The 16,539-nt window shown below is 37.9% G+C and overlaps 1 protein-coding gene across 3 annotated transcripts; it reads left to right on the forward strand.

Annotated features, from left to right (window-relative positions):
• Positions 1 to 524: 524 nt before the first annotated feature.
• LOC110043372 (histamine H2 receptor-like) lies at positions 525 to 15,877 on the forward strand. Of its 3 annotated transcripts, XM_089296059.1 has the most exons (4): positions 525 to 1,176; positions 3,142 to 3,195; positions 6,684 to 6,804; positions 14,088 to 15,877. In XM_089296059.1, exon 4 carries the CDS (start codon positions 14,394 to 14,396, stop codon positions 15,384 to 15,386), a length of 993 nt encoding a protein of 330 aa, XP_089152185.1. In that variant the 5' UTR covers positions 525 to 1,176; positions 3,142 to 3,195; positions 6,684 to 6,804; positions 14,088 to 14,393; the 3' UTR covers positions 15,387 to 15,877. The 3 variants fall into 3 exon arrangements, with proteins under 3 accessions (XP_089152185.1, XP_020604479.1, XP_020604483.1); XM_020748820.2 differs by lacking the exon at positions 6,684 to 6,804 and having other exon boundaries at positions 528 to 1,176; XM_020748824.2 differs by lacking the exons at positions 525 to 1,176; positions 3,142 to 3,195; positions 6,684 to 6,804 and adding an exon at positions 12,661 to 12,756.
• The last annotated feature ends 662 nt before the right edge of the window (positions 15,878 to 16,539 follow it).

Here is a 16,539-nt window from a genome sequence, read left to right on the forward strand (position 1 = left end):
CGAAACAAGCTTAGACTAGGCAAATTCTCATCCTAAAAATGATAGGAGGTTCTAGCTGAAGTAATGAAATGGCGTGTAAAAATCGAAACCGAAACGAAAGTGTTAGATAAGCCTCTTTTCCTGGAGAGCCAGATTCTCCCAAATTGATAATAACCAGAGACTTTTTTTCTTTCGGCTTGCACCTGGCCTTTATATCGGATTTTTCCTTTTTCCGTGGGCCCACGTAAAAAGATGTGTCTTTTCAGTCGCTCGGGGGAGGGAAGTTCGTCTGTGGCTAATATCCAAGGCCTACTTAAACCAAACGTGTTTCAATTACTTTTTCAATTACTCTCCGGCACTATCTCGATGATTTCAGATAATTTCAGTACGCTTATATTCCTCAGTCTAAGTAGACGGACTTATCGCTCGGACCAGCACAGCAGGCAATAATAAATGGGGCGCCCAATAGATATATATAGATATAAAAAATATAATCCATTTTTCCTCGAACCCGTATTTTTTTACATTAACCGCACTCCGAGTTTAAAATGTCCGTCTTTCTAGATTCCCGCTTGAAGGATCAAACTCACTCAAGGTCTTCTTTTCTTTAGTTTCTAAGTTTTTTTTTTTTTTTTCAGCCAAACAGCGACAGACATTTTTTCCAATAATAACCGATTATTTTCCGTTCGTTTATTGCTTTAGTAATTTTTTCTTTAATATAAAAGGAGCAGACAACTGGTAATTGCCGGAGGCATGCATATGTACCGTGTTTCGCTAATTTTAACTTGTCTGACAATGTTACGATGAAATTCATGGTCATTATTGGTTTACTAGTCATAAATATAACAAGTGAAACTAAAAGTGCAGGTAGAAAAGCTAAAAAATAACAATAGGAGGGAAAATAAGGCGACAAAGAATGGAAAAACAGTCAAAATATTCCACTCACTCCAGACAATTTTATCACCGATGCATATCATCTGGCAGGTGAAAAAACTTCCTTTCATATATAATACATTGCCATGGCGATAGAAACTTGAGTGGCAGTTTGACACCAATTCGAGATGGCAATATGAAAAGTTTGTTTTTCACACCTTCCAGCCATAAGCTCAGTCTTTTATTGTCTAGTTGCAGATTCTGTACAAAAGCGAGAAAGCTGTTGGCATATAAAACAGAAGGTTTCTTTTATTTTCTACCGAGGTAAGAAATTTTTTTTACGGTGAATTCCAAACTGTGACGGTTTTAGGTGAAATGTGGGATAATGACTATAACGAGGGTGCCACGATCAAATCAAGGCAGCGTTTTGAAAAGTTCCAGCCATAGACGTGATTCAAACACTTCAAAGTTTTAGATCTCAGAGCGTTTACTATATTTAGCGTTTACAAGTGTTGGCGAAATTATAGATATCTAATCCTAACGGACGATTGAGGATTGAGAAGACCGCGTATTTTTATCGATGCAACACGAGAGTGCGAGTTCAAGCTTCGGAGCACTAGACAGAGAATCGAGTTGTGGGCGAGAAGCTTTCAGTAAGTACGATTAGGCAAGTTAACTAAGCCTCTATTTTATTTAGTTTCTCCTTCAAAGCTACAGTTTTTTTTACCCATTGTACCGCTTTGTGAGCCACATTACCATGGGTTTCATCTGAAAGCTCTAAACATGATAATTTAATGGTGCATTTTTTGTTATGTAGCTATTCCGTCTGTCATATTACAGTGTGTTTTGAAATAATGAAAAATAAAGCCTTCATTAAAACTGTCATTTCCGAATCAAAGTCGAATGGATGCTAGTTGATTCTCCCCTTACTATCATCAATGATCACTCACAATATGGTCAAACCACCAGAAGACGCTGGTGATAGTAGATGATACGTACACGTAAGCAAAATTGCGCGAACATCTAGTGCTGGGGTCCCAAGCGAAAAAGCGTAAACACTAAAATTGGGTCGCGTGAGACACTTCTAAGATGATTGAATTTTTGCGTCGAAAGAACACGGCAGTTTGTTTAATTGTGATCAATTTGTTGGAGGATTGCATGGAAAATGAATGTGGAGCGCGTTAAAAAAAAAAAAAAAACAGACGAGAGCGGGTGATAAAATTGGCGGAAGAAGTGCGAATAGAGAACACTGTCCGGCACAGGAAATCCTTTGAAACATTAGAGAGAATATTGACCGCTTTTATAAATTTTAAACGAGGAAGAAATTTTAGTGGTGAATAATAAATACAATATTGTGTTTCTGTCGAGAAACTATCGGTCTCATAGTTGCCTCTTGGAAGTTTGATGTTCTTGAAACTAGCATATTTGCCCCCGAATCTTCGCTTCTCGGGCAAGTATTTTATTAAGAACATCAAATTTCCGCGAAGCAAATATCAGCCGATAGTTCCTCGACAGAAACACTGTGCGGTTTAACAACCATCGACTATCATACGTCGTTTGACCGGGGCATTAATTAAGGTCATTAAAATAAAGGTATAAAAGGGTTTAACGACGAGTTCCTTCTTTTACCGTTAAAGGAGCGAATTGTCGAATTTGCGAGGCATTAAAAAATAGGAAATATCAAATGCCATTAGCAAACACTCTTAGACCCGGTTCAAATGTCGCGCTATCGCATTTAGTTCGACTTTAGCGCAACTGTCAGTCGATAAGCAGTCCTTATTTGGGTTGTCACGAGTGGTGCGTGACGACTCCAATGCAGGCGGCTGCCTAGGAGACTAAGGCGATAGTTGATTCAAACTTCATCGTTTGGCTCAATTCAGTGATACTTGCATCTCTGCTCCATTCTCTTCGAGATGCACGGCATTCTGATCGGCGAAAAATCCGGTGACGTCACTATAAATATTCGCTATAATTGAAGATAGCAAGGAATGCCTAAGGTCCATCAAAAATCATTATGTAACCTGAAGTTATACATGAAACATTAACGCCACTAATGTATAAACTGATGGTTCTGGACCATTTATTATCAGCTCCACAGCAAAAAATTCAAAATTACCAATCGCAGTTTATATGTCTCATCATAGCCACAACACCACAATGGCATAAGTAAAGTACATAATCGCAGAAAGGAAAAAAATATAATTGGACCAAATGGATCAGCTGCAGATGGCACTTTATGTCTTTTCGTTAAAAGCCATGAATGATTAATCCTTCGCGTTTTTTTCACAGAGTACTGCTTACTTTTGGAAGTTACAAAGTGCAAGACCACAAGCTGTCTTTCTGGTAGGTTTTTTTAGCCAGAGTTGTAGATATTTGAAAAGAGGTGACAATTTAGTCAGCCTCTGATGAAATAGGAAAAAATTAACGCAGATGAACAAACGAGACACAAATCTATACAAGCAGCATTTCAAATTAGTACATTTAAAAGTTTTTCTTTCATTCTTTCTTTCTTTCTTTTCATTAATGAGAATGGCAACATTAACCTTCAAACACACAAGGCAACAACATAGAATAGGATCACGTGTTTTTACTACCCTCATACAAAGATATTAATAGTGAGGTTGGAAGACTTCCACGTTTAAGGTAGAAAATATATCGAGTTCTCCAACGTATATACAAGAGGTGCAGAAGAACAAAGCCATTGTAAACATAAGCCGAAGTACTGATTCGGATTCAAATTAGTGTTTTCTATTTTCACCTCTTACTTTGCTTGGTAACAAACTGAATCATAGACCTCGTGTGTGAAGCTTCTTCCTGACACACATCAATTCAAAATTTTGAAAACATTTTACAAGAGATTGCAAAATTTGCATGCGAATTGCATTCATATCATCCTCAACTAAATCCGAACGGAAACCTTAATAAAAACATCACTTTGGCTGTTAAACCTCCTGTTTCATCTGATAACTCAATCACTGGCTTTTAGGTAATATTTTTGGTTTTGAAAGAATTTTTCGATTACTGAATGTCTTGAAACATAAGGCGGGTGTGAGCAAATAAAACGTATATTTAACAAATAGATTTCATGTTGCCGTGCGTCTGTTCAGTAATAGATCACAGATGACGTCAAAATGTGGTAAGAACAAAAAAGTGGCACACGAGGCGATAGCCGAGTGTGTCACTGATGTTCTTACCACATTTTTACGTCTTCTGTGATCTATTACTGAACAGACGCACGGCAACATGGAATCTATTTGTTTTATATAATAACGAAACAAACTACTACTGATAAAGCTTTTTTTTATTTCAAAATCTTTCAACATAACTCGAAAGCCGGCCTTTGCCCACTCTGGCGAACACGAAAAAAGCCATTTGACGTAATCTATTGTCTATACAAATTGAAGCAATCTCATTGGTTGCTATGCGTAGCAAAGAATTGTGATTGGTCCTGGAAAATCACGCCACTGTCAAACTTGACTCCAGCGTCGCTTCTCGTGGAATGAAAACTTACAGCGAAACCAAATTTGAACTGCGAAATCTACAAATCTTAAAGAAAATGCCGGATAAGTCAAGTCAGTTTTTGTCATCAGAGCAGCCCTGTGAGCCGAAAAGCTTGGATGTTGCCTCGAATATTGCAGGAGTTCAAAAACTACGCTCGGAAAACTTGCGGCTGCGGTCAACCTGAAGGCCATTCGATTCGAGTTTTGAAAGAAAGGAGCGTTAGTGATGGTGGAAATTTGTGTCCTCTGTGGTTGGTGATTCTCAAATCAGTTTGAAATAGTGTCGGAGACACCTTTTAGCTGCGATACAGTTGGCCGTGAGCTGTAGTGAGCTATACTTTACTCGCTGCTGTGTCCTGAAATGGACTGGAACATTCGCATAGGAAAGCAAGGTTTTGTGTTTATTTTAACTGATTTTAAGAAGTGGTTTTGATGTTTTATTCCAGACAATCACTGTGTCACCAATTATTTTAGGACTGAGAAAAGTTCAATGTTTTAAATAAATTAATCTCATAAACATTTTGTTTATTGGGTTTGTTAAATTCGAGGTAAAGCAATGGTTCTCGACTTACCAAGACTAATTTTTAATTTGTGTTTGGTTTAGTCTCGCTCGACTACCGGCTGAGACTGCTCGAGTATTTTTTGTGAGTCATTTCCTAAAACAGAAACGGCTTTATCTTTCTTCTTTCTGCTAGACTATGCTTCTGGTAGCTGTTCAATGCCTGGACAAGACTCCCTTGTACCTTATCTTTTGCCCAGTTATGCAAAATATTATCTAAATTCTCAAAACTTTCCGCCATTTTAAAACACAGAGGGAAAAACTTTGAAATGATGACGTCAATCGTGCGTCTGTCCTCTAATAGATCATAGGCGAGAACCAATCAAAATGGGAGAAGAACTTGGGTTATTATATAATATAATTTAAACAAATATTTACGTTTTTGACACAATAAATAATCTGATAAATTTTAAAAGGCTGCTATCATAAGACACGATTAAGTCAAATAAAAGCAATCAATTCGAAAAGGGCTTAGTTTCCCGGTCAAGAGACCATGGTTTCTTGTACCGGTGACTTAAAAGCAGCAACGAAAGAGAAATGCATGGTTACATGTCCATAAAAATGCGAATGCATTCGAAATCAGATCGCCAAACATTGAAAACGTAAACAAAGTCTTGCATTAAATAAGCTAATGTCCTGGCATTTGTTTCTCGCATTGTATCGAGAATAAAGTCGTTGACTGCTCTGTAACTGACCAAACAAACAGGGCTTAAGGCCCCTTTTCAAAGCGCGGTGAGTTGCGCAACTGCACTGTCATATTCAGGTATGACAATTATTCACTTTGATAAAGGTGATGGCCTGGGTACGAGAGTATCCCCTGTTGTTTACAAGCTTATTAGGGAGCGGTTAAGGAGGGAGGGGGAAGTCATTTTCGAGAATGTCTTTACACAAGAGTTGCTGCACACAGAGATGTATCAACTGCATATTACCCACTCATATTATTACATTCCTCTCAGAATTTTGTTTTAACCCATAATTCCACAGGCGCCTCTTTTTCAGTCAGCTATGGAACAAAATCGATATTTGAAACTTTCAGTAACAGGGTCAAGCATTGATTTTTGTATTTCTAAATCAGACAATGTAAGACGAGAGTACTTATATCTACTTGGCTTCCGTTAGTACACTCTCAAAACTATTTATGCAGAACAATCTTGAACAATGATGGTGCAAATTTGCTTTGCCAAGAAATGGACAGACAAAGTCTTTGTCGCTTAATTTAACTTAATTGATAAAGACCTTGGGCGTCTGATAATGTAAAACCACTCGAAACACCAACGTGATAAAACAAAAGTGCCGCTCAGCTCATCTTTGAAATGTTTTAAAGACCTTGGAAAATCGTTCAAATTTGCAACACTAATGAAACTTTCAAGGCCAAAACGGTTTTGTGTAACTTTTCGCAAATTAATGCAGATTTTAAAAAAAAGATTCGACGTACTGAGCATATCTCACCAATTAAAGTTACTTCCTTGCCTTTAAAGCCATTAACAGCAGGTTTTTATATTTAAATATTGACCGCTCGTTGATCTGGTGCCTATTTCATTTGGTGCTGATTTCAAAATAACCTCAAAAAAGAAAGGTAAAACAGAGAGAAATAAATTAAAGTCCAATTTTTTCAGAAAGACAATCTTGCTTTAATTAAAAACCGTGCATTCTCACAAAGATATTTAAAATATGATACTTTGAAAGACGCTGCCAGCTTTATTATCCCACATAACGATTTTTGAATATTAACTTGGAAATAACCAATCACAGCCTGCGATAATGTCTTGCAGACGAGCCGACGCTATGCTTTCACGACGGAAAGATAATTTAAGTCGTACGAAACCTCGAACTGGTTAAGGGCTTCACAAAATGCAAGCATAAACTGCAGATATTAATGGCCAATCGATCAAGGTAGGTTTAATTATTTTCCCTTCGATACTGTACCTCTTAGCCATTGTCGAATTTTCTCGCCAAGCAAACCATAAGATCTCCATAAATCTATTGAAAATTCTGACTGTAAATAATTAAATACTGGTAGTAACCTCGCACAAACCTTCCGTTGTCGACTTTTTTTCTCTGCACACACATTTTCAATATTGTGCGTGAAAAAACTATCATTCTATGAAGACGAAACCTTTGGTTCGATTTGAATTCAGCTCGATACATCTTTCTGGTTATACAGTGTTTATGGATAGCAGTCCCAAGTAAAGGTTTCTTTTATATCCCACCTACGTTTTAACGTTGTGATGCGTATATTCCATCTTAATGAACTAGTCTTAGAAGCAAAGCCAACAAGCTTGATTGTAATTCATGATTTATTTTCGTCAAATTGAAAAACCTTATGTTCTTACAAGCTCTTAACTTTTCCTTTTACCTGCGACTAAGGCAACATGAACGGACATCTCTTTCAAAAATAATATTTTTAAGCCACATTGTTTTCCACAAACATCAAGGTGACGATCGAGTTTGAGGCAAACAAAATCTTCGATGAGGTTATTAAAAGATGCGTTTCACAGCTTGTGTCTTTTAATAATCTCACCTCTATGTTGGGCTACCGCAATGCAAATATTCTTCAAGTGGTTGATGACATAATAATAAACATTATGCTTTCTGTAGACGGTGGGGGAACCCATCCTTTTAGAAGCATTACTTAAACTTCCAAAGTTCAAGTTATTCTCAAAACCAATAATATCTCATCTTAAATGTGTTTTTTTTCCCATGTGCTAAGCAACTAATACGCTTTGCAAGTTTTCGGTAACATTCAATATTCCACAATTTAAAAATGTTACGACAAACATGCAAGCTGCATTCACGTGTTTGCATTAAAAAGATCGTTTTACAATATTTTCTGCACACAACAGAAAGTCTTCCGAAGGTTCTCCATTTTCCAACTATTTCCGTTCTAAAACTGTGTAAAGAACTAAAGGAAAATATTACTACAGTCTTGCTGTTTAGGTTTTTAATTTCCACGACTTCATGCAATGTATTGTGATGTAAATCAAGAAAGGTTTAATATCTGTGAGTCTGAATTATCCTATTTGCCTAACAAAGCTATCCAACGAGAAGACCTATAGATTAAGTATTTGATGGCACCAGCATATTTTATTTTTTTGTCTTTTTATGTTTTCTTTTCAAAAAATTTTCTATATCAGAAATACAATCTTTGAAATACAATATACACCACATTTGGTTACATTGGAGATAAAGGGTTTTTGAATTTAGGTCACGGATGAGGTTGACACGTTTCTTTAACATCACGAAAAAGCAGTATCCTCGTTTTATTAGTTTGTGCAATTGTCAAATACTATAATCTTTTGAATGGTATTAATTTTTCTTTGATCAACGAGCGTGTCTTGTTCAGTAATTTCTTCAGTAGTAGATCACAGGAGACTTCAAAATGTGGTAGGAAAATCAGTACGTGACACTCTCGGCGATCGCTTCGCCTCTTTTTAAATTCTCATTGCATCTTGACGACACCTGTGATCAATTACTGAACAGACGTACAGCAACATGGAATCTGAATAACAATGGAGCAAGTCTGCTGACTACCGCTATAAACGCAGAAAAACTTATCGCCACAACGACCTGATAGAGTTCAAACCGAGAGCCAAGAATTGCAGACGAGCACAGCGTTTTCGATCTGGTGTCTATTTCGATCTATTTCTATTTTTGACTGATCGAATGTCTTACAGATCCTACGCATATATACTAGCAGCATCTTCGTTTGCGGTCCCTTGCCACGTTTGTATTTAACAAGGATTCTATTTGTTTTATAAAAAAAAAAAAAAAAAGCGAACTACATCATCTTAAAGTCTGCTTTTCAATTTATCTTAAGAAGAACCAATTAAAACTGCGAGAATAATTTTACACACAGGTTGTAGACGATTAAAGTAAAATAGATTTGGTGAAGAAGTTTCATTTGCGTGAGATTGCCCTCACAAATACCTTATTCAAAATTGTTCCCATGACAACGAGCTTCGCCCTTTCAATGTACAGTTGACCACAGTTGCACCCCGTTATCCTGTACTCTCAAGGGAAACGAAGCGGAGGTTTCAAACAACGTCGCTAGTGAATGACAAAAAAGCATATCCATGGGAAAGTGATTTGTGATACAGATGGCAAGGAGTTCAAAATATACCAGCTCGAGACAGCCAGATTCATAGGGGGTATTTTAAAACATTATCTTGATTGAATAGTTGAAGCAATTTTACAAAACCAAGTCATACTTTCAAACTTTGTCGGTGATAGCAATAGATACCGTGATATTTTGCAAAATGTAGACACGAAACATTCACAATAACTTCGTTATAAACTGCTGGTGTGAAATAATTAGTGCTTTAACTTGCGTGAACGTAATCCATACGCCAGAACGACGTTTTTTATATAGTGTTCTATTTTTTTGAAACAAGAGATAAGACTTCACAACTGCTGGTAATTAAAGGGATTTATAATAGATCGTTTTAACTGTCACGCAAAAAAAAAACAGAAATGAAAAAGCATTCGGTGGATGAAGTCAAGAAAATGTGATCTTATAAAAAATAAAGAAAGAAGACATTCCTCCAAGTTTTAGGTCTGTGCGCTTTCCCGAACTTAGCCCAGTAAGGAGCCCCCATATTGGCGTACCTCCATGGTACACCAATATGGCCGCCGGAAAATGGCGTAACCATTTGGAGCTTACTTTGGTTATCTAGGCCACTGATTACTATACCTGTACTACACCAACCTACATTTACATAAACACCTTTCCTTCTACTGTACTTTTACTATACAAATGGCTAAAAGTTACGAGATGAGTATATCTATTCGACAAACTCTATCTTAGCTCTATGCCGCGCAATCACTGGTTTGCAAACGAAAGACGCTGCTGAGCTGAAAAGTTGTCAAAATATACCCATTTTGCACAGCTTATGCCTGATGAGGATAGAAACGCTGGTGGCTCTGTAGGTTTGGATTTCAGAATTTGATAGCGTCACGTCAAACCATGTATTGATCTGAAAGTCATGTGTACTTTTAAAGGGATCTAAACAAAGAATAAAGAGCTGAATCTAAAAAAGACCATAACCCCTTCACCATACCTCTTTAAAAACGCTAAGAAAATCGCATGAATAATAAAACGCATCCACATTAGATTGCGAGTTAAGTAATCTTGCAACTTCTATGTGATAAAAAAACTAACCCTACAAATTCGAATTCGTACATGCGTGTATCGTGCGTGAGCGTGGATATATGCTTGCGGGCGTGGCATCCATGTCGTGTGTGTAAAGCGGCCTTCACAAGGCAAACTAAAGTTAGCAAACTCGTGTTGGTAAACTCAAGTTGGTGTGTGTGCACGGCACAAAAACAGTCGGCAAACACGTTGGCAAACCGTTGGCGACAAATGGAACTTGCCTCTATTCTCGCCAATTTTTTCACCAACTTTTTCGTGTTGGTAAACTCGCATCTGACGTGTGAACGATTGACAAACATGTGTTGTTGACTGTCAACCAAGCAAAACACGGGCTCTATTCACGTGATTTATTTGCGTGACACTTCACAAAATGGCGGACGAAATTCTAGGTTCACAATGGGTGTCTGGAAAACCCGAATAGCGAATAGCGAATAGTCGCGAATAGCGAACAGCGAATAGTCCCGAATAGCGAATAGCGAATAATACGAGTAGTCTCGAATAGTGCGAATAGTGGCGCACAGTCTCGAATAGTGGCAAATAGTGGCAAATTAGTAGCAAATGAGGTACCCAGTATCTCGCAGTCAACCTCGCAGCAACGTAGGACGGGATTTTGCCGCTAAAAAGCACAGACACTTATCAGGACAAAAGGTGTTTCTAAAGGTCATTTCTTCTGTTTTAACCGCTCCAAAAGCGTAAATGCGTCTTTATTAGGTTATCCTTGTGTTTTCCGTTTTCTTAATGTCGGCGATGGACAGCCCGAGCCTGAGTCCGGAGAAGAAAAGGTAATAAATTCACTGAAATTCTGTTGCTTATTTGGATAATTAATTAACGCAAGGATATTAGACCTAAGGCCCAGTTCAGATGTGGTGCTTCTGCCGTGCCGAACTAAATTTAGGAATTAAGTTCGACAAAAGCACGGCAGAAGCACGGCGTCTGAATCAAACTTTTGAATTAAGTTCGGCAAGCAATTAAGTTCTGCCGAGCTGCACGACTCTGGCACGGCAGCGATTCAAACGTCGTGCCTCTCTCGCGCTAATCGAAATTCTTAAATTATATTAATATGTTTTGGCGGGATTGCGTTCCCACGGGGAGTTAGGAGAATTGTTACGAGGCATCAGTAAATTTTAAATTTGATTCGACTCTGGCACGACGTCTGAATCAGAGTTGTTTTTTCCGCCATGTCATAGTCGAACCAAATTGCAATTGAGTTCGGCACGGCAGAAGCACGACGTCTGAACTGGGCCTAAGGCGGTGACTATTGACGACTCTTCGTCACTATTCGCCACTTTTCGCGACTGTTCGCCACTATTCGCACTATTCGAGACTATTCGGGACTATTCGCTATTCGCTATTCGGGTTTTCCAGACACCCGTTCACAATTGTCCGACTGCCGGTGTGGGACGTTTCATCTGTAGTCTACAAAGATACTAAAACGAAACAAAAGTAAATGGACGAGCTAGCGGACAAACTGGGTTTCGTCCAAACCTTTCTATTTCTCCACCACTTTCTGTTTCTTCTCTTCTCTTCTTCTGTTTCACTGTTCTGCGTGAGTACCACTGTTCTTAGTCGGCCATGTTGCAAATTACCGTGTGTTGTGATCTGTCGCGAGTTTGACGTGTGAAAGTACGAGTTTGCCAACTTTTTGAAGTTTGCCAACACGAGTTTGCCATCTTAAGTTTGCCGTGTGAAGGCCGCTTAAGAGGAGAGAGTTGAAAAGACGACGCGCAGCGGAGTATTTTTGAAGAAATTCGAAGTGTTTGGATAACCGATGAAATACTATCTCGAGTGTTTGATATATCTTCTCAATCAAAACAAGGAGTAAACGGAGAAGTAAAATCGTCAAAATACATGCTAATTAAGACCGGGTGTGCAAACCTCCTTCATGGTTGTGATTTTCTTTGTTTTAACTTAATTGATGAATTATTGATGAGTTTGAGAAGAGACGATCCGACAACAAAACCCTGTTACTAATGTAATAATATACATCCCAAATTCCAGAGTGCTGATTGGCTAAGAACACGTCAGTTAATCCCAAACAATGCAGAAACTTAAAATTGGGTACAGAAAGATGAAATTAAATTGGATGTATATTATTAACAAGTAATCAATTGGTTTTTCTCATGCGTTTTGGAATAAGCACTCATTGATGTTCCAAACGCTACAAATTGCACTCGCCCTACGGTCCAATGCTATTTTTTAATCCTTGAACTATTTTATAGTGCTTATTTATTGCAAATTGCACTGGAAATCATTTGATTACCTATAATAATGTCACCAAAGTAAAGCTGTCACATGGTAGAATTAATTAGAAAGGCCAGCAATTAAATTTTGGTAACTAGCAATAAAATAAATGCCATAGTAATTAAACAAAGGTTTTGTTTTCAGTGACGATAAATCTAAAATGGGTATTTCATTTCCGCTGGAAGTCACCATATGTCTTACTAAATTGTCACCATGTGATTACAATGACAATTGCGACAGTCCTCGTTAAAACAGTCTATTTATATTAAAAGCAATAATGAGTTTTATGAAATTGGAAATGACGCAATGTAAACTTCCTATTGAAATTTAAGGGCAAATTTCATTAGCTTCCAATATTACATGTAGATCTTATCAAGATATTTGTATTCAATACGGCCGTTATGCCTTTGGAATTAGGACATACAAGATTATTCGAGTGTTGGAAAAGTTAAAAAGTAAGTTAAAGCTTCAGTGTTATTTTGATACCAAACCATGTCAATATATTTATCATATAGTTTGCTTCATTTCAGAGTAAATGCGAGGAACATTTTGGGGATGTCAATTAATAACAATACCACTACACGGTCGTACTCTTCGCGATGTAAAGTTAATGATCTGAACGCGAAATTAGCGAACTGAATAACTTGCCGGAAAACCGACGTATTTTCTTTTTTTTAACGAAAAATATCCTGCATGCAGTTTAACTACATATGATATAGCAACTCATATGTGATTCATAAAACTCTTTCATGCATATCCATAATGTACGCATGCGCTCGTGGGCATTAGCGATTGGTCGATTATAATTGGGGTCAGTTTCCCATTGCTGGAAATCTGTCACACGTTTATCCGCAACTTCGGTGAAGGAAAGGAACAAGGAAAATTTTAATGCTTCAATAAGATGTTTGTGGTCAGATTCGATCTTGTTTCTTTATCTGCGGCTGCCGAAACTGAGTTTTGAAAACAAATAGGTTAGTGTGTATAAACTGCCTTTGCTGAGCCAATAGGAAACCTTGCAGCAAAGTGCTTTCATTTCAGCTTGATGCATAGCGCAGAGTATTCCGATATATAAGCTAAAAAGCCATTTCCTTAGAAATTACTGTTCTTGATGTTATCGCTTAAATAACCCAATGATCAAAGAAAGATTTTACAACAAGGTTTAGCTTAAGGTGCTGCGAAATCTATACATTTCAATTATGATAAATCTTAAAAGAGGATTTAAGATAGAAATTTTTATCAGACCTTTTTCAAAAAGTGGGTTTTACATGAAACAGTTGTAGAATAAATTATCTGCAAATATCGGGGAAAGGGTCAACAAAACACAATTTGCTTTTTTATTAAATGACATCTTTATTCCCCAAAGAATACACACTAGGTTTTTGCCAAACGTATCACACTAGGAGGTTTCAGACAACATCCAGGGAAGAATTTTTAGGTAATGATATGTAGACACACATGTACGTGCTTCCGATATAGTGTGACTTATTAAATATTCATTTTTCAGTGGTAGAAAGAGCAGCCTTATCTATACCGCAGCCTTATACACAGAATACATACAAACACCCGAGACCGTCAATAGTGGATTCTACCCATAAATCTGGGCTTACAAAATTCAGTCGTTGCTTGATTATAACAACGTAGAAAGGTAGGAAGTGGTGGGATTTTCTCCAAAAGAATACAAAAACAAACTAAAAATAAGCTGTATGAGTAGGTGACAGTCGAATAATTAAATTGCCTCTCAAATAGCCACTAATTTTCCTTTTTTTTTCTTTTCTTGGTTTATTAGTAACAATAGACCTCCCAGTAAAAGAAGCTTTTTAAGAATGCGGATCGGCCTGTGAGAGAAGACGGTAATTCTGTGAATTGCGTTGGCATAAGGACTTGGGAGATTTTGTAATTCAACAAAGAAAAGCTCCCTGACAGATGGAGATTGATGATAAGAGCGCTTTATTTAATCAGCTGTCAGCTCACGTTTAAAGGCACTACTACTCACAGATTTCATTTGATTTGAATACAATCTCACTCAAGATAGCAAACGAAAGGCGACTGATTAACAGCCATCAACGATTCATGACACCGAAGGCGAGAGACCATGGCGAACGGAACAGCAACAAACGGCGAAAAATCGGACTGGAGCGAAGGCAAAGCTGAGCTACACGTAATCCTTCTCTGTACTGTAGTGCTTCTTATAGCAGCAGTGATTGTGGCCGGAAATTCCTTAGTGATTGCTTCAGTGGTGTCCAACAGAAGACTCCAAACGAAAACAAGCGCATTTATAACAAGTCTCGCCGTGGGTGATCTTATGATCGGGCTGGTTGTGATGCCGTTGATTGTGGTCTCCAACACTGTTGGACCCAGTGTGGAACATGGACTCGAGTACTGCCATGTGACGATCTCTCTGGCTGTGATGCTTATGTTTAATTCGGTGGCAAATCTCGGTGCTGTGACGTTTGATCGCTTTTTAGCTGTAGTGGTTCCTCTTCGCTACAAATCAATCATGACAAAACGAGTTATTGTGCCTATCATAGCCTTCGTGTGGGTTTTTTCAACGGTATTTGGATTTATCCCATTCATGGGATGGCGTACTGTCATTCAACCTAAACGTTCCTCAGGGTTATTTTGTCAAGTGCCTCTAAATCTTGCTCGAGGGTACATTATAACAGTTTGCGTTGTGGGACTCCTTCCATCGATTTTTGTCCTCGCAGCGTACATCAAAATCTTCCAAACTGCGTATCACCACGAGCTACGGATCGCAGCAGCCATCAACAGCGTTCTTCGGAATCAGAACGATCTCAAACTCAACATGATTAAAGAAATGAAGGCGGCAAAGATGGTCGCTTTGGTTTTGGGGGCTTTTATCTTCTCATGGGCGCCTTTGTTTGTAATCATGATTGTAGATATTGCGATGAAGAACGCAGTGAACTCGTACATTTATGCGGGAGCGGTGATCTTTGCCACTCTCCACTCAGCTCTGAATCCAGTTATTTACGCGTCCATGAATTCAGAATTTAGAGACACCTTTAAAGCGTTGCTGCAATGCCGGGGTGTCAACGTGAACAGAGTAGCCCCACTTGGTACAGTTTAAGGTTGCTCAAAAGCAGCGGGGATCAACGGAACACGATTATGATTTAATGAAACCAACTGTTCTGCGATTTCGTAATTGTAGATACAGTGTTACCACGCTTATCGTGACTTTTTTAGCGATCTGTAAGCTAAAACAACCTCGGAAGACACAATTATTCAGAGCAACTTGATATTTTCAAAAGCGAAATTCGTGCGTAATTGCATTGTTTTTTTTTTTTCTTTTCCTCAATATTTCATATAACGAAAAGGACGAAATCTGCGTCTGGCGTAAATAACCCTGGAAAATTACATCGACGCCAGAAATCGCCTGCGACCTGGTTGTGGGAGCTGTACGTGAGTAACAATGGGGAAATATCGCTCAACACGGACCACGGCGCCGGCAAAATTTGTTAGTTTGTTGATGTACTGATTAAAACGACACTTACCCAGCGAAGGTATTGTTGCTGTTATATTCAATTCATTTCAAACATTAAAAATTCTCGTTCTGCTTCACATGTTTGTTTCCAAATTTGCTTTCATGAAAATGAAAAACTACAAATTACAACGATTTCATAAATCATTTTTTGTACTTTAACTATTTCTGTGTTCATTTTCACTGGAAAAAAAATGTTGCTTTGTTTTGCCCTAATGTATCAAGCTGTTTTATAGTTCCTTGTGCATTTTGTCTCAGTTTCAGTTCAAGCTTTTGTCCTGTTGAGACGAAACACTTGTCGAATTATTAGCAAGTTCTCTGAAGTTATGTGACACTACTGTGGTTAGTTCACCACGACACTACACGTAGATTTTCCCTCCGCTAAGTTCCAGAATTCTTTCTCAGATCAATTTAATTTATGCACTTAAACCACTGTAGAACTTATAAGATTCAACTCTATTTAATTTCCAAGCGTTTTCTATGTTTACTTCGTTGTATCACCCACAAAAAGAAAGCACTTTCATGCAAATTTTTTGACACTGTTTTATAGAAAGACAAAGCGATATATTTGCAGCCAGGAACTTCCGTCGCGCCAATTTGAAACCTGATTTGACGCTCTTGTCAAACCAGTTGAATAAAGATTTCTTTTAATTAGAAGAATGTTTAATTTACCGTAGGAAGCAGTGAATATCTTTGAACATGACAACGGAGAGTAGTTTTAAACAGATAATTGTTAAAAGGG

This window comes from Orbicella faveolata, unplaced genomic scaffold, assembly GCF_042242905.1.
Source record: "Orbicella faveolata isolate gen_17 unplaced genomic scaffold, um_ofav_v1 contig_26, whole genome shotgun sequence".
NCBI lineage: Eukaryota > Metazoa > Cnidaria > Anthozoa > Scleractinia > Merulinidae > Orbicella > Orbicella faveolata.